Source organism: Oncorhynchus mykiss, chromosome 12 (genome assembly GCF_013265735.2).
Source record: "Oncorhynchus mykiss isolate Arlee chromosome 12, USDA_OmykA_1.1, whole genome shotgun sequence".
Classification (NCBI taxonomy): Eukaryota; Metazoa; Chordata; class Actinopteri; order Salmoniformes; family Salmonidae; genus Oncorhynchus; species Oncorhynchus mykiss.
The window spans coordinates 36876011-36894423 of NC_048576.1; the positions used below are offsets into that span (position 1 = coordinate 36876011).

The window sequence follows — 18413 nt, forward strand, 5'->3', positions numbered from 1 at the left end:
GGGTTAAGTGTGGAAGACACATTTCAGTTGAACGCTTTCAGTTTTACAACTGACTAGGTATCCCCCTTTCCATTTCCCCATCTATGCAGAGGGAGGGAGGCTGCCATGATGGATATATACATGCATATACTGTATACAGATGTTTTTATAGCAAAAGGGTCTAAAGGTTCAGTATATATTATGTATATTTGCCAATGAGATCAATTCCAAGTGTAGATAGATGAGGTTTGAAATCATTTGTGTTTATTTCATTCATGTTTCATCATGATGTCTTGTCCTTCATATCACTGGACTGGTAAGAGCAACACAGCAGATGGGACATTGTCCTCCACCTTTACCATGTGTTGTGCTGCCCCTTGGTGGTAGACTTATGCCACTACAGGTTAAATTAAAAGTTGTATCTGTATAGTAGGCGTATGTATTGTATTCCTTTTTTATTAACATTGTTCAGCGAGGACCCAATATTCAAAATAATTCTGCTGTAGATCGGCGATGTTGCAAATAAAAATGTTAAATGTGTAAACATTTACAATTACCTCTAGTTATCTTCACATTCCTAATACTTATGTGATAATATCATATTGAATGCTTTTGTTTTTAGAGAACAAAGCCATATCTATTCATCCCTTATAGGGCATAATAGGGCCTACTGAAACAATAACGGTCGCTTTAGAGTTTTGGGTGGCAGAGGTCAAGCTTATATTTGACCACTAGGTGGAGTAAGGAGTGAGTAGTGCAGTGGAGCCTGTTGGCCGCAGACCCAGTAGGCCTCATTAGATCAGATCTGAATGTCTGGGACATTTGGCCTCCAAACTTGAATTAAATAATTTTTTTGTGACCTGATAGGCCATACAAACGCCATACAAGTACAGTATGTCCGCTCTTCTACCTTTTCTACTTCTAGTGTCTACTTCCTTTTTTGAGGAGCATGAGAGAGGTTGTATTTTGTCAATATAGTAGAAATCTCACTATAATAGTGTAATTTAATAGATACATGTTATACAGAAAAGGTATAGTGCTTTCTATGTAACCAAACAACTTGTGATTAAAGTGCAAAAACTTTTTTAAAGGATCTTATCTAAAATGTATTCTATTGCATTGGATGTTTAAATAAGTAAGAGTAGGAGTTGTAGGGCCTTCGTGATTCTAATGTTCATAAGTACTGAAGTTCATAAGTACAGCTGCATGTCCTCTGAGCCAACGGGCTCATGTCTCATACACAATGCTGCAGGTGGAAGGGGGAAGAAATGGTGCGCCACTAACTAAGCGGTGGCCTAGTTCCTGTTCCCAAGGCCGCAGGAAACAACCTCCATAAGTCCTCCATTCTTCCCTTTCTCTCTGGCCTCCACAGGAGCGACATGGCACGAGCCTGGGAGTAAACCAACCAGGGCTTTAACAAACTGCTGCATCCACCTTACAAATAGACAACAATAATAACGCAATGGATGCACCGTTTTTTTACACACAACAACATGTTACTGTACATATGGTGGTTCTACCCACTTCTTTCCCCACCGGAATAAATGTCTGCTTAAAGAACACTTTATGGTGTTACGCGCTATGGCTCAGATGAAGCCTTCTTATGGAGGAGAAGGAGAGATTGTTTTGTTCAAAGACACTGGTAGCAATGTGACAGATGACAGAAATAGAAACTGTTACTCCTCTGAGGCATGTCATTTACTTGTAATAACAACCGGTTCTGTTTCTTTGCCAGATGAGTCATAACTCATAAGCAGGTTGGGAAGGTGATGGAGAGCAGGGCATCATCATTAAGGTGACAGCGTCACAGTGGATTAGAGGGGGCGACTGTCACCATCCTCAGAGCACAAAACCTAAATTAAGCAGTAACTGCTGTTAAAAGCTCTAATTTGCAGTTACACAATTACACTCATGCAATCAGGAGGTCGTATTAAGTATAATCAATGCATCATGACTTAGTTGTTTACTTTTGAGGGTTTTGCATTCACCACCACCAATAGCTGTTAGATCTGATTGACCCACTGACCTCGAATTATCAATGGGCCAATTACAGTTTTCAATACGTTTAGTAGTGTATTGAAAAAAAGAGTTACACTTTATACTACATATAACACTGTTATAACACTGTTAATGACATGACTTATGTCATTAACAGTCATGACTGTTGGTGTGCGCTTGTGACAGCAGACTTTGCACTGTCATCATGACACTGTTAATTCAATCAAATGTATTTATAAAGCCCTTCTTACATCAGCTGATCTCACAAAGTGCTGTACAGAAACACAGCCTAAAACCCCAAACAGCAAGCAATGCAGGTGTAGAAGCACAGTGGCTAGGAAAAACTCCCTATAAAGGACAGAACCTAGGAAGAAACCTAGAGAGGAACCAGACTATGAAGGTGGCCAGTCCTCTTCTGGCTGTGTCGGAATTGCCTAAGCCAGTTGGGCTATTTTAAACCTAGCTAATTACTTCATTGTGGCATATGTCATCATAAGTCATACAAGCTAAACTAATGTAGTAGGCGTAGAAATACGCCAGAGCGGAGTCCCCACTTCCCTTATTCAGGGGAAACAGCAGTTAGGGTTGAAACACTGTATCCCTGAAAACCGGCAACTTCCGCTTTCTTACAACACTGCTAAGGATGGTTATAAACTGACTTCAAAAGCTTACTGTTAATAACATATGGCTGTGTTAAAAGTGTTATAGGCCTAACAGTGTTATGTAGCCCTTATGACAGAGAGTTTTAGTAAAGGGTTACCAAAGAAAGCATGAGTATGGATACTGACATATGACTGAATTACATTACAGTCGTTTCATAGACTCATAGAGGACAGTTCATTAACATAAGTGACAAAATCAAGCTGTCAGTAAGTAGGCTAATAGGCAGTGACAGACTTTAGAATGGGCCTGTCAATCACTCTCCCACAAAGAGGCATGATGAACTCGTTTACAGATAAGATACTTGTAAGAGTCCACATTGTACAGGTGAAGAGTGAAAACAGCTCGGGTAGAGGTGGAGGAGCACAGGTGTATAAATCAGGCATGGCAGCATGTGGTGTAAAATAAGATAAGAATAGAGTGGTCCATAAAAAGGCTTACTTAAAACTGACTAACTTCATCAGAAACTCATGTGCTCCTGTTTCAAACCACCATTGTCTTCTGCTATGACTGACTTTGCCGACATTACGAACTGCACAGACACAGAGACAGCACAGCACAGAGGAACACACGGCTCACAACAAGATGATGATGTAAGAGTTTACTTTAAGTCGATTTCTTGACGGATATGTAAATAGATAGGCTTTACATCATGTTATATATATTTTTCTCGTTACAGTGCAGTCTATAAGGAAAGAAAGACGCGTTTAGTAGGGCTTGTAGACGCATGAACGTGTTTGATCTGTCGGGGCGCTATTTTGACTGTGTGTGTGCCCATCGCCGTACACTGCAGGCCCTCTCTCCCACCAGGCTCATGCGAGCGAGGCTGAGCAGGCAGCGCAGTTCTTCCGTGAGGCTTCAGATTTCCCCCTCGAACAAAAATATCGCATATTAATTTTATGGAGAGTGTGAAGACATAGCTTGCCTTCACGAAATACAGAACTGTTATTTGATTAACATCTTTGCATATTTAATGGTTGTGCATTTATCTAGGACGACTCCACTCCACCCCCTATCCACGGTCTCTACCAATATAATTTCCTTTGCAACAATCCACACAAATAAGACAATACGTGATTCAAACTCTCTTTTTACGTTCAGGGCATGATGGAGTCTATGGAAATGCCTGCGAATTATGGAACACTGTCCCCCTACTACACACACCAGTTACATTTGCCCGTCGTGAACCTTTCTTCTGTAACCTGACATATGATATACACAAAATATTATTGTGGAAAGTGGTTTATTCAATGGTGTTTAATGAATGAATGCAGTTTTGCATTGAGGCTTTGGAATGTTTTGGATGGATTGGAAATGTGTGCGTTGCGGTTCAATCTTTTTCGCTTTGATGTGAACTTCATATCGAGCATATTAACACTTTGTGGCCTGTTTTTTTGTGAACCGACTCCATTTTGAAGGACCCGGTGAGCTGAGAAAAAGGTTTTGCAACTCGTCTAAAGAGAAGGAAGCCATCTGTTTTCTGGGTAGCCTATATTAGAATGCATTTACATGAAAACATTCTAATCCAATAATTTAAAAGCGCATGAGATATGGGGTATGATATGATGCCATTGTTGGCACAGATTGAGCAAATGACAGGCATGACAGGCATGTCATAGTGATTAATGTGGATGACAGTAATTGAAAATCTATGTGATAATTAAAAACCAGTAGAGCGGAATATGCCCGTAATTTTTCCATCACAAATATTTTTGGTGGAACTCAAAGCCTCAGCAATACTCCAAGCTGGGGGTTGGGAGGCAGTGCCGATTGGTCCGCTCTCACACAGACACGGGCAGGCAGGGGCTGCAAGGGGCAGGTCGACAGCTAGGAAATAGTCATAATTTAATAATGCATTGAATATGAGGTAACAAGGAATTAGAAACTTATAGCACTGTATGATATGTCGCTGTAAATGGGTGGTTCTCTCAGTAAGTGAAATGCATGCATATATTTATCGTTTGAAGGGGCCGCCGGTGGTGTAAGAGCTATCGCAAGTAGAGTATATGTCCACAGGATCCTGGCCTAGTATTGCTGCTGCTGGGATTCTCCTCATCCGCTTTCACAAAATTCGAAAATAGCATATTTAATGATAGAAATGAAAGGTTTGACAGTTGTTTTTGCGGTGACCGACATTTAAATGGTAAGATTCTTGCGGCATATCATTGTCATACGCGTTTTTATTTGTTTAAACATTCCGTCATTGTGCACAGCATACATCTGTCGGTGGAAGTCTGTACGTATGTGTGGCAGTGTGAACCTGTGTGTCGATACTGTATGTTCGCGTGCCAGCTATGCACTGAACCGATATCTCTGTGGTGCCTCGTGAGCCATGGCACACAGAGTTGATGCACAGGCGCTGTCAGGAGCTGTCCATTTTATTCTTGGTTTCGCGATTTCTTCATCAGCCTTTTGAAATCAACTTAACCCTTCGTTGTTGCTGGGCAGGACAGCGTGTCATTACAGGTACTCTGGTCTAATTTTAACATGACCAGCGGCCTGCCAAACGCGCAATAGGTTGCCACAATTCCACGTTCTTGGCGGTGTAGCGAGGAGTGGAATGACACTGTTGACACTGTTGCCTAATACTTTATTTTTATTTTTTTTTAGGTGGGGAAAGATAACCATATCACATTTTTATATATAACGAAATTCAGTCATTTAAAACTTTCCTAATTTTACAACACTTGTTTTTTTTATAACATTTTTAATAACTTTTCAATAATATACTATTACCATCCCCATTTTTGCCACTTTCTATAATAGCTAACCACGAACAGTAAAACTAATTGTATGCGATCAATAATTGCAAATCCATGCAATTAAAGTTGCTATCACTTATTTTAAAAAAATATTTTTTGGGCCTATTTCTGTTTTTTTTATGTTTAGGATGGAGCCTTACCAGGATGAGTCGGCCCTATGAACTGCCCATCAGCAATGCTCAGGCCTGTCACACTGACCCAACAGTGACCTCTGCCCCCAATGACCCCTTCTCTCCCTCCTCAAAGCACAATAACCCCAATTCTAGACTAGACCCTCCACGTGCCATGCAGCTGTCCACCGGCCCTGCCCTCAAACCTCCATCCACCTATGGGTTCATGCCCAAGAACCTATCCTCTTCCTACAGTCCTCTGAGAAGGCTACAGCACCTGACCACCACGGTCAGCCACCCAGACCTGATACAGGTTGGAGAGGGGGAGAGGGAGGTCTCGCACACCCGAAATGCTGTTGGGAAAACTGACTTTGGGAATTCCTTGGCCCTCACAGCTCCCCAGCCAGGCAGGAGAGACACAGACACCAGTAAGACTAATCCTAGTGTGGAGAAGAAGAGTGACTGTTGCTTCTCTGACCCACCTAGTCCAGACTTTTCACTGGATAGCAATAGCCCTTTTGCGAATGGCTGCCTGCACTTTGAGTCCACTTTGTTTGATGATGATGATGATTATGATGAAGAGGATGATGAGGATACAGCTTTACCTCTGACAGACAGACATAGCAAAGTTGGAAAGTCACCTGGACCTCTTCCTGAATTGTTTAACTTGAAGGTAAAGAAATTACTGAAGCCAGGGCTATCTGTGGGTAAAGGCTTGCAGTCCCCTAGTGTCCCCCCATTAATGGCACCTTTTACACAACATGGCTATTGACAGCAACATCATGCAGTACCCAACAGCCCTCAAATGTAATCCTGTAACATGTCACAGTTCTGGCCTGGGTACTTCCTTTTCAGTCCAGATCACCTGTTTTACTGTGCAACATAAATTGTCAAGCTTATTGGTTTTGATTATATGTGAAATGTCAATGAAGATAGTGATAGGCCTAAATCCTAACTAATTAGCAAGAAAGGTCAAGCGAGGTCACTTCCTCTATAATAGATAAGATCCTCAGAGCTGGAAATGATCCATGTAATTCCAGCATATCATATGGTGAATTACAATCAATAGTTGAAATTATACCTTTTGAAATACCTTTTGAAATTAATAAAACACCTGCACAGAGAAAAGTCATTAGTCAGGCCATATCCAGAGCTTTGTTTAGTGGCTGGAATGTTATGCATGATCAGTTGATACAAGTTTAGTAAGGTTGACTGACATCTAGGCTAGAGAGTGTGCACAGAGCTGATATATGCATTTTAATGTTTAAAAGATAGTTGGTAATATGATGTGGATTTGCACTATCTTGCATCTGGTGAAAATTAGGATAGAGTTGCAGGGATTTAACTTTACCTAACCTAATTTACCAGGACTTTGGTCCTGGCAACTCAGCAACCGTATAGTCTTGGAAAATATTGGAATGCTTGCATATGTTTACATTTGCGTATATAAATTGGCATGTAAATTCTGATATAAACCTTTTTTACTTACAGTACCAGTCAAAAGTTTAGACACACCTACTCATTCAAAGGTTTTTCTGTATTTTGTACTATTTTCTACATTGTAGAATAATAGTGAAGACATCAAAAATTTGAAATAACACATATGGAATAATGTAGTAACCAAAAAAGTGTTAAACAAATCAAAATATACTTTATATTTTAGATTCCTCAAAGTAGCCACCTTTTGCCTTGATTGCAGCTTTGCATGCTCTTGGCATTTTCTCAACCATCTTCATGAGGTAGTCACCTGGAATGCTTTTCCAACCGTCTTGAAGGAGTTCCCACATATGCTGAGCACTTGTTGGCTGCTTTTCCTTCACTCTGTAGTCCAACTCATCCCAAACCATCTCAATTGGGTTGAAGTCGGGGGATTGTGGAGTCCAGGTCATCTGATGCAGCACTCCATCAATCTCCTTCTTGGTCAAATAGCCCTTACACAGCCTGGAGGTGTGTTGGGTCATTGTCCTGTTGAAAAACAAATGATAGTCCCACTATGCTCAAACAAGATGGGATGGCGTATCGCTGCAGAATGCTGTGGTAGCCATGCTGGTTAAGTGTACCTTGAATTCGAAATAAATCACTGACAGTGTTACCAGAAATGCACCCCCACACCATGCTTCACGATTGGAACCACACATGCGGAGATCATCCGTTCACCTACTCTGCGTCTCACAAAGACACAGCGGTTGGAAACAAAAATCTGAAATTTAGACTTATCAGACCAAAGGACAGATATCCAACGGTCTAATGTCCATTGCTCGTGTTTTTTGACCCAAGCAAGTCTCTTCTTCTAATTGGTGTCCTTTAGTATTGGTTTCTTTGCAGCTATTCAACCACAAAGGCCTGATTCACATAGTTTCCTCTGAACAGTTGATGTTGAGATGTGTCTGTTACTTGAACTCTGTGAAGCATTTATTTGGGCTGCTATTTCTGAGGCTGGTAACTGTAATTAACTTATCCTCTGTAGCAGAGGTAACTCTGGGTCTTCCTTTCCTGTGGCGGTGTTCACGAGAGCCAGTTTCATCATAGCGCTTGATGGTTTTTGCGACTGCACTTGAAGGAACTTTCAAAGTTCTTGAAATGTTCTGTATTGACTGACCTTCATGTCTTAAAGTAATGTTGGACTGTTGTTTGTCTTTGCTTATTTGAGCTGTTCTTGCCATAATATGGACTTGGTCTTTTACCAAATATGTCTATCTTCTGTATACCCCCTACCTTGTCACATCACAACTGATTGGCTCAAAAGCATTAAGATGGAAAGAAATTGTACAAATTAACGTTTAACAAGGCACACCTGTTAATTGAAATGCATTCCAGGTGACTGTCTCATGAAGCTGGTTGCCAAGAGTGTGCAAAGCTGTCATCAAGTCAAAGGGTGGCTACTTTGAAGAATCTTAAATCTAAAATACATTTTGATTTGTTTAACATTTTTTTGGTTGCTACACGATTCCATCTGTTATTTCATAGTTTTGATGTTTTCACTATTCTAGAAAATAGTAAAATAAAGAAAAACCCTTGAATGAGTAGGTGTGTCCAAACATTTGACTGGTACTGCATATAACATTAATTTAAACATGTCTTGAAGTAATTTAAATATTGATTATTTGGTGTCTATCAACAGATGGACAGCCCAAAGAAGAAGTCCCTTCCACCTGTAAAGTTTTTAGAGGGTGAAGTTATATGGGCAAAGTTCAACCGAAGACCCTGGTGGCCTTGTGAGATGACAGTTGACCCAGTACAGGGAACCTACCACAAAATGAAAGGTAGGCCCTGGTCCTGGGTATTATTTTAACAACTCATTTTTTTTTTTAAACTGATCTTGTGGAACAGATTTGTACTAGCTTTGAAGTGTTATATTTCACAATCCACTTTACATTGAAATGGACACATTTCTCTTGCAAAATTTATTTTATACTTGTGATAAATGTTAAATGAAAATGAAATCTACCGGATCCTTTGCTCCTGTGTGGTGATGTTTCAGAGCCCAGTGATAGGCCTTGTCGGCAGTACCACATCAGGACCTTTGGAGAGCCGTTGGAACTGGCCTGGGTCGCAGGAAAAGCTACACACACTTTTCATGGAGGCTTTGAGTTTGAACAGCTCCCCTTGATACGCAGGAGAGGAAGGCAAAGAGACAAAGACTACAAATACACTGTAATTATTAATGTGAATCAAACATGTGGCTCAGCTTTTTTGTATGTTGGACAATAACCAATCATGTTTTACCTGAATGTATCCAAAATACAAATATTTGTGATTACAAAAACACTTTATTTTCCTCCATAGATACCCAAGCGTTTTAAAGCATCTTGGGAAAAAAGTGTGGCTGAGGCAGAAGCTGTCCTCCCAGAGCGGCCCAAAATGGGGCCCTCTAGACCTGACTCCATAGATACAACCCTCCATGATGGGACCACATTAGAGAACAAGGACCTTCCAATTCCCCCTTCCTACATTCCATCTGCCTCTATATCCCCTGCAGCAAGTCACATAACAAACGGAACTGTGTCACCACAAAGTAAATCTTCCCCAAAAGGAAGCATTTTCAAGAAGCCTCAGAGGAAGAAGAATCCAACTAAAGCATCAAAAGCTAAAAATGAGTTCTTCAACACCGAAACATTAAGAAGCACTCACAAGCCAGAGGGGGACATCGAAGAATGTCCGTATTTGGACCTTGACTCTATCCCCAATATTTTGTGTCCTAAAGCACTTGAGCGTCAATCCAAGCCCTCTCAGACTCAGCCCTCAGTTCCAGTAGTAGAAAAAGTGAAGAAGCAGCCTGAAGTCCAAACTGGCCTGTGGTTCAGCAAACCAGGAAAAGACAGGCGACTCATCACTACCACCTCCATATCTAAACACAATTCCTTTAGTAAGGGCCCCTGCAAGAAAAATACTCAAACTGCAGCTGCTGTCAACAGACAGACACAAGTGTCCAGTGTGGCAATCAAGGAATGCTCTAGTCATCAGTTGAAGACTCCAGTGTCCAGTGTAATAGTCAAAGAACGCCCTGCTGATCAGTCGAAGACTCCAGTGTCCAATGCAACAGTCAAAGAAATGACTGGTAATCAGTTTAAGACTCCAGTCTTAAGTGTGCCCAAGCTCACGGAACAGTCGAAGGACCTGGGCAAGCAGCCTGCGCATCTGCCCGCTAGCAACCGCCTCATGACCAGAGCTCTTAAAGCTATGGAGGAAGCTGAGCGGAAGGTGTCATCTTCCACAAACACGCCCTCTGATAAACCAGAGACCAAAACCAACTGTTATACAGAGGACAAACCTTCAAAGGCTGACAACGATAATCAGATCATGGCTTTTCCAAATTGCTCTTCATTAAAGTTCACCAGGTCGAAGGACTTTGAGGCAGAGGTTAAGACAGAAAATGAGAGCTTCTTTGTATCCCAGATGCCTGCGGATTTCATACCTCTAACTTCTGGGAAGGAAAAGAAAGAGAACTGTGTGTCTCACATCTCCTCCTGTTCCTCTCCTTCGCCATGCTTCTCTCCCATGGATGTCTTCAAAGACATCAAAGAGTTATCCTTCAAGTCTCTGGAATCAAGTGATGGTGATGAAAAACATGTGTCTTTTAAACCAGACACTAACTACAAGTTCAGTACTTTCCTCATGCTGCTGAAGGACGAGCACGATACCAGGGAGAAACATGGTACACCCTTGGAGCTGGAAATCAGACCACCAACTGCCCATGTAAAAGAGGAGCCTTCAGTAATTCCACCCTTACTAGGAGAGGAGTCACTCAGTCAAGGCCCTAGTCTCAGAAAAAGTCAACAGTGCAAGGGCAAAACAAAGGCCAAACCCAAGCTCAAGTCTTCTCTGAAAGTAGAAATCCCACAACTTGAAGGCAGCATAAACCAGGACTTGAAAAGGTCAGCCAAAAAGAGAGGCTTGTCTGGGACTAAAAATAAACCTAATGGAAAAGAGCCATGTGGTAAGAGGTCTCCTGGACCTGGCTACCTTGGGATGGAGGCCTCACACCATCTTTCTAGCAATGCCTGTCAGAGGTTTAACCATGATTCAGGGACATTAGGGGGGTTGGGGGAGGGCTGCAGTGGGCTAATGAATGAGAGACCACAGAACATGGTGCCTTTGGAGCAGGGTGGTGCAGACCCATCGGTGTCCTTTCAGACAAAGACAAGGTTAGACCAGCAGATTATCCCTGCCATCAATTCTGCAAACACTACACAAAGTACTGGGGAAGGCCAGGAGGCTCCCACAGGTAAGGAATCGTTTTTTCTTCTTCTTGGTTTGACAGAAGGGTATCCCAAAGGAGATTATGACTGATCAATGCATTGACTTTGCTTTGGGAATTATGCCATAATGAAAATATCAAAAGCTATAATGTGATAGCGTCCGATTCAGGGCCATGATGCCAAATTCTGTAGATCATGAAATGTCATGGTTTTTACATGTGTGGCATATTCATACTTTTTGCACACTTGTCCTTCATCAGCACATAAACGAATTAGAAAACCAAGCAAAAGACTCATAGAATGGACAGAAGAGTATGATCAGATATTCTCCACAAGGAAGAAACAGAAAAAGGCCCTCCAGTCTTTGGGAAAGGTAGCTCACTCAAACATACAGTATTACATCTCTTGGATTTTCTGGGTTTTGTATCATGATACCAGTTCTATACCCTCTTCATGTTTTTCCAGGTGGCACAGTCCAACAGCAACAAACCAGATCCCCTACCATCAGAGAAACCCACACATGACCATGCCCCTCTGAACCCACTTCCTGAAATACAATCCCTGCCCCCAGAGGAACCATCCAAGACCCCAAATGGACAAGCCCCTCCCCGAATAGAGAACACTCCCCCTCAGGATGCACCTATCCTGTCCATAGATACTCCAACCCTGCCTCCTGAAGCAGACCCTTCGCTGTTGTGTGACAGTCTTACAAAGAATGTTGGTGAGAAACCATTTACATATCAAATGTATACTTTGGTTGAATTGCAAAAAATTACAAAATGTTTTCGTAAGCAATGTGCCCTGAAACCAAGGAATTACTGGTTTTATTACATTACTCCTCTGTAGTAGTGGTCTTAGATCCTAAACACCTCATTATCCCAGATGTGTGTAAAGGTCCATAATAACACTGTCCTGTGGCAGGTGACGTTCCTTACTTGGAAACCATCCGTAAGAGACAGAGAAAACCCACTCTGAAGATTCTGGAATACTCAGAGGCTGCCACAATCCCAAAGAAAAAGGTATGGAGGGGTTAGGGAATAGTTGTGCTTTGTTCATTAACCTTTTTGGGATAGTGGGCAGCATTTTCACTTTTGGATGAATAGCATGCCCAGAGTGAACTGCCTCCTACTCTGTCCCAGAAGCTAATATATCATATTAGTATTAGTATCGGATAGAAAACACAGTTTCTAAAACTGTTTGAATGATGTCTGTGAGTATAACAGAACTCATATGGCAGGCGAAAACCTGAGAAAAATCCAACCAGGAAGTAGGACATCTGAGGCTTGGCCTCCGAATACACAGTGGGATATGGATAAAGTTGCACTTCCTACGGCTTCCACTAGATGTCAACCGTCTTTTAGAAACTTGAATGAGGATTCTACTATAAAGGAGGGGCTCATGAGACCTCTTTGCATCAGTGGTCTGGCAGAGTGCCTTGGTCTCATGACGTGCACTCCCGACAGAGTTACCTCTCGTTCCAGTGCTTTTCTGAAGACAAAGGAATTCTCCGGTTGGAACATTATTGATGTTTTATGTTAAAAACATCCTAAAGATTGATTCCATACATCGTTTGACATGTTTCTAAAGGATTGTAATGGAACTTTTGTCTGGACGAAGTGTCTGCGCCTCATGAAGATGGATTACTGGGCTGAACACGCTAACAACAAGTGGCTATTTAGACATAAATGATGGACCTTATGGAACTTTATGGAACAAATCAGTCATTTATTGTCGAACTGGGATTCTTGGGAGTGCCGTCTGATGAAGATCATCAAAGGTAAGTGAATATTTATGGTGTTGTTTCTAACTTTGTTCACTCCAAAATGGCGGATATTCCTCTGGCTGTTTTGGGTTCTGAGCGACCGTTCTCAGATTATGCTTTTTCCGTAAAGATTTTTTGAAATCTGACACAGCGGTTGCATTAAGGAGAAGTCTATCTTTAATTCTGTGAATAACACTTGTATCTTTTATCAATGTTTATTATGAGTATTTCTGCAAAATCACCCGATGATTTGGAATCAAAACATTACTGCACATAAGGCACCAATGTAAACAGAGATTTTTGGATATAAATATGCACATTATCGAACAAAACACAAAATGTATTGTGTAACATAATGTCCTATGAGTGTCATCTGATGAAGATCATCAAAGTTTAGTGATTAATTTTATCTATATTTCTGCTTTTTGTGACTCCTATCTTTGGCTGGAAAAATGGCTGTGTTTTTTCGACTTGGCTAATCATATGTTGTGCTTTCACTGTAAAGCATTTTTTGATGTTTATCTTTCATTTGCTGTATTGGACTTGTTAATGTTGGAATGTTACATATTTCTAAAAAAATCTTTTTGAATTTCGCGCACTGCCTTTTCAGCGGAATGTTGTCGAGCGGAACCCCTGCCCTAGAAAGGTTAAAACTTCTTATGGCTTGGGGGCAGTATTTTGACATCTGGATGAGAAGCGTGCCCAAAGTAAACTGCCTGTTACTCAGGCCCAGAAGATTTGCATATAATTGGTAGATTTGGATAGAAAACACTCTAAAGTTTCCAAAACTTTTAAAATAATGTCTATGAGTATAACAGAACTGATATGGCAGGCGAAAACCTGAGGAAAATCCATCCGGGAAGTGGGATTTTTTAGATGTGGGTAGTTTTCAATTGAAGAGAGTATAGAGTATCCTATGTGTTAGGGCCCAGATTGCCATTCCTATGGCTCCCACTAGATGTCAACAGTCTTTAGACATTGTTTCAGGCTTGTTTTCTGATTAAAAATTAAGAAGAATGAGACCTTTCTGTCAGTGGACTGTAGAATCATGCAGTGCTGGTTTGCGCGTGTGACCAAGTGTGCACCCTTTTTTGTTTTTCCTTTCTATTGAATACGCTTTTGTCCGGTTCAAATATTATCGATTATTTAGACAATTGACAACCTGAGGATTAATTATAAACATCGTTTGACATGTTTCGACAAACTTTACCGGTACTATTAGGATTTATTTGTCTGTATTTTTTGATCGCCTTTGAGCCAGTTGATTACTGAACAAAACGCGCCAACAAAACTGAGTTTTTGGGATATAAAGAGGGACTTTATCGAACAAAACAAACATTTATTGTGTAGCTGGGACTGTTGTGACTGCAACCATATGAAAATCTTCAAAGGTAAGTGATTCATTTTATCGCTATTTCTGACTTTTGTAATTCCTTTACTTGGTTGTAAAATGTTTGTAAGTGGGGCGCTGTCCTCAGATAATCGCATAGCATGCTTTCGCCGTAAAGCCTTTTTGAAATCTGACAAAGTGGCTGGATTAACAAGAAGTTAATCTTCAAGCCGATGTATAACATTTGTATTTTTTATAAATGTTTATTATGACTATTTCTGTATTTTGAATTTGGCGTTCTGCAATTTCACCGGATGTTGTCGAGGTGGGTCGGTAGCGGAACGCCTGTGCCAGAAAGGTTAACCCCATCAGACCCAAAATATATATTTTTTCCCTCCACTGTTTGTAAACAATGTCATTGTAAACAAACACTGTATAGCTTAAAAACATGATTAAAACTATAATTTTGATCTCATAGATGGTCAGCCCTTGCATCCATTGCCCCATCTATGAATTTAGTGGTTACATTTCTCCAGCTCCATTCCTAAGCTCTTTACCCAAAAAGGTGGTGGGGTGTATGCTTTGTTATTGATTGAACTGCACATTGTCCCCTTAAACAGTTGAATTAAGCTCATGAGGCATTTATACTTTACATTCTTCAAGAAACAATGCTATATATAATTAATTTTAAAGTAAAGAAAAAAATGTACCAATTACAGATTGCCCCTTTAAGGATTTTTCTTATGGGTCCATTGACTTTCACAGTAGTGAAGGCCTTACAGCAGGGGTTGACTGGTTAATTGTGTATTACAGGTCAAGTCCCTGAAGTCCAGCTCATCAAGCCATGCTGTTCATTCAGGTCAGTCTACACAGGAAGGACCTCCCTCAAACTGTCCGCATTACACAGTTCTTAAGCGTCTTTCCCACTGTTGTGTAAGATGTGTACAGGAAAAGCATTAAGAAATGTAAGGCTATACACTGTTTATCACAATGTTTTGTGATACTGCTTTCATTTACCTCATGATTGTCAATTCAGAGGGTTGATTGGTCTTGGGGTCAAAGTTGACTTGACTGTTTTTTTCCCCCAGGCTCTGGACAACACTCCTTTAAATCAAAGATCAAGCAACCAGACTGCCCCCAGACACAGAGTTGCATGGAGAGGGGGTCAGACATCGACCTCACCACGCCCCCCACTAAGGACACTAATCTCCATGACGATGGGAGGGACACCATAGACCCAGAGGTCAGACAATGTTTTACCTGATAATAACATAGAAATTGCATGGTAAAATTGTAATTACAAAATAACGACCCAAAAAGAAAACAATAACACTAAAACATGCATCAATACGTACCTGAATGTTTTTCTTTCTGCATCGAATAGTGTTACGGCATGATTGCTTGCAATGTGGCTTTCGGTGCTTGAACTGTCCTGCTGCTTTTCTTCTTATTTGCACCTCAGGGTTTTACATCCAGTTTCGATGACAGCTTTTCATCCATGAGGGAGGAGTCTTCACAGTGCGATGACACACTCTTCCCCAATAAGAAGATCATAGTGGACAGAGGGGGCGTGGCCTCATTGAAGGAGAATGTGTGTCAGGTGAGTACGTCTAACATCACCAATATAAGAGTGGTAAGGGGCCTCCAGAGTGGCGCAGTGGTCTAAGGCACTGCATCGCTAGCTGTGCCACTAGAGATCCTGGTATGAGTCCAAGCTCTGTCGCAGCAGACCGCGCCCGGGAGACCCATGGGGTGGCGCACAATTGGCCCAGCGTTGTCCGGGTTAGGGGAGGGCTTGGGCGGCAGGGATATTCCTGTCCCATCGTGCACTAGCGACTCCTGTGGCGTGCCGGGCACAATGCACGCTGACACGTTAGTCAGGTGTATAGTGTTTCCTCTGACACATTGGTGCAGCTGGCTTCCGGGTTAAGCGGACGTTGTGTCAAGAAGCAGTGCGGCTTGGCTGGGTTGTCTTTTGGAGGACGTACGGCTCGTGACCTTCGTCTCTCCCGAGTCCGTAGAGGAGTTGCAGCGATGGGACAGGACTACGACTACCAATTGGATTCCACAAAATTGGGGAAGAAATCTATAAAAAGAGTGGTTACCTTATGTTTTTTAACCCTTTGACATGTACCAACAAACGGGTGTGATCATTCTACAGTGGTCACTGCAGGATACGCTCAAACCGGTGTGATTAGAACTCTTATTTAGAACGTCCAGTTTGGATTGACGCAACAGTCTGCGATTGAGCTGGCCACACTGTTTTTTCACAGAAACATTTTGCACAAACACAGTCCTCACAAAGTTATGTCCTGAATGTGAGCAGTTTATTTTTGGATGCAATGTTCAGACATTCACAGAAGTAGCAACGTCATAACACAATCATTCAGCCGGAAAATGAAGGCTACATTAGTCCTAGCACTAACTCTCGGCTGACAGGAACCACAATAAGAATTATCTAATAGCAATTACTATTTATAATTCATCACATCATGGGTGAGCTCACCATTGATCGAAATAATTGAGTAAAACCCTTAATAAAAATCTTAAGTAATCCGACGATATTTAGTTTGTGCGCGCCACCATGTTTGTTTTTTCACTCCAACCAAAGATATGAAGAGGAGGCAAGATGAGTTTGGTCTGTTTGCAGTAAGCATGTTGAAGTGGTGTGTCGTCTACGATCAATCACTTCCATTCAATTACGGAAGTTTACTCGAAAGATAAGTGAACCATTCCTTCATCTCATTATAACATCTTTGGTCTGACAGATGTTTACGTGACACCCAGAATGCATTGTATAATGTCAACAAACATGGTGCCACACATAGCTGGCAAATAGCTTAGCATTAGCTCATCATAATTAGTACAACCTTAAAAGAGTATTTTACACATATCGCAGGTGTCTATTACAATCTATGCAATAATCGGAATGCATTATTTGTCACAAGTACATGTCAATGTGAATAAAACTGTAAATACATGATGCTCTACATATACTGTACATACAGTACCAGTCAAAAATGTGGACACACCTACTCATTCAAGGGTTTTTCTTTATTTTTTACTATTTTCTACATTGTAGAAACTATGAAATAACACATATGGAATCATGTAGTAACCAACAAAGTGTTAAACAAATCTAAATATATTTTATGTTATAGATTCTTCGACATTGCCACCCTTTGCCTTGATGACAGCTTTGCACACTCTTGGCATTCTCTCAACCAGCTTCATGAGGTAGTCACCTGGAATGCATTTGAATTAACATGTGTGCCTTGTTAAAAGTTCATTTGTGGAATTTATTTCCTTCTTAATGCGTTTGAGCCAATCAGTTGTGTTGTGACAAGGTAGGGTTGGTATACAGAAGATAGCCCTATTTGGTAAAAGACCAAGTCCATATTATGGCAAGAGCATCTTAAATAAGCAAAGAGAAACGCCAATCCATCATTACTTTAAGACACATATGTCAGAGTCAAGGCCCGCGGGCCACATCCGGCCCGCAAGAAGGTTTTTTACGGCCCCTGGGATGATCTTGATTTATTATTAGAACCGGCCCGCAGCAAGCCGGCAGCCCGCAGATCTTTTACACGCACCAATACTACATTTCCCACAATGCAAAGGTGACGCACCGAGCAGTAGGCTGCTTCATTTCAATATTTATTGGCACAGCAGTCGTCAGCATCACAGTAAAATTAACTTTCAGATACCCATCAAAAATGGCAAAACGGAAGGTGGATACTGAGAACCGGGGGTTTCAAACAAGGTGGGAGTCGGAGTATATGTTCACGAAGGTAGCTGGAAAACCTGTGTGTCTTCTGTGTGGAGAAAGTGTGGCGGTACTGAAAGAGTATAATCTGAGACGACATTATGAAACGAAACACGCGGACAAAAACAAGAATATGGACATGGAACAAAGGCTACAAAAGGCAGAGGAATTAAAACGAGGCCTCAAATTTTGACAGGCTCTGTTCAAAAAAGCCAAATCACAAGGCCAGGCTGCTGTCAAGGCCAGTTTTATTTTGGCAGAAGAGATCGCTAAATCAGCCCGGCCATTTACGGAGGGGGATTTCATCAAAAACTGCATGATTAAAGTTTGTGACGAAGTTTGCCCAG

At 41.4% G+C, this 18413-nt stretch overlaps 1 protein-coding gene across 2 annotated transcripts in view; it reads left to right on the forward strand.

The window, feature by feature from the left end:
• Positions 1-3161: 3161 nt before the first annotated feature.
• nsd1b (nuclear receptor binding SET domain protein 1b) overlaps positions 3162-18413 on the forward strand; it is a 33678-nt gene continuing 18426 nt past the window's right edge. The window contains exons 1-11 of one of the 2 annotated variants that reach the window (XM_021623636.2): positions 3162-3230; positions 5527-6182; positions 8631-8772; positions 8991-9163; positions 9296-11234; positions 11469-11581; positions 11674-11929; positions 12130-12227; positions 15114-15159; positions 15389-15543; positions 15763-15900. In XM_021623636.2, the coding sequence (XP_021479311.2) occupies positions 5544-6182; positions 8631-8772; positions 8991-9163; positions 9296-11234; positions 11469-11581; positions 11674-11929; positions 12130-12227; positions 15114-15159; positions 15389-15543; positions 15763-15900 (3699 nt within the window). In that variant the 5' untranslated portion in view covers positions 3162-3230; positions 5527-5543. Of the gene's footprint in view, positions 3231-4309; positions 4781-5526; positions 6183-8630; positions 8773-8990; positions 9164-9295; positions 11235-11468; positions 11582-11673; positions 11930-12129; positions 12228-15113; positions 15160-15388; positions 15544-15762; positions 15901-18413 lie in introns of those variants that run through there. The other variant, XM_021623635.2, reaches the window with a different exon arrangement.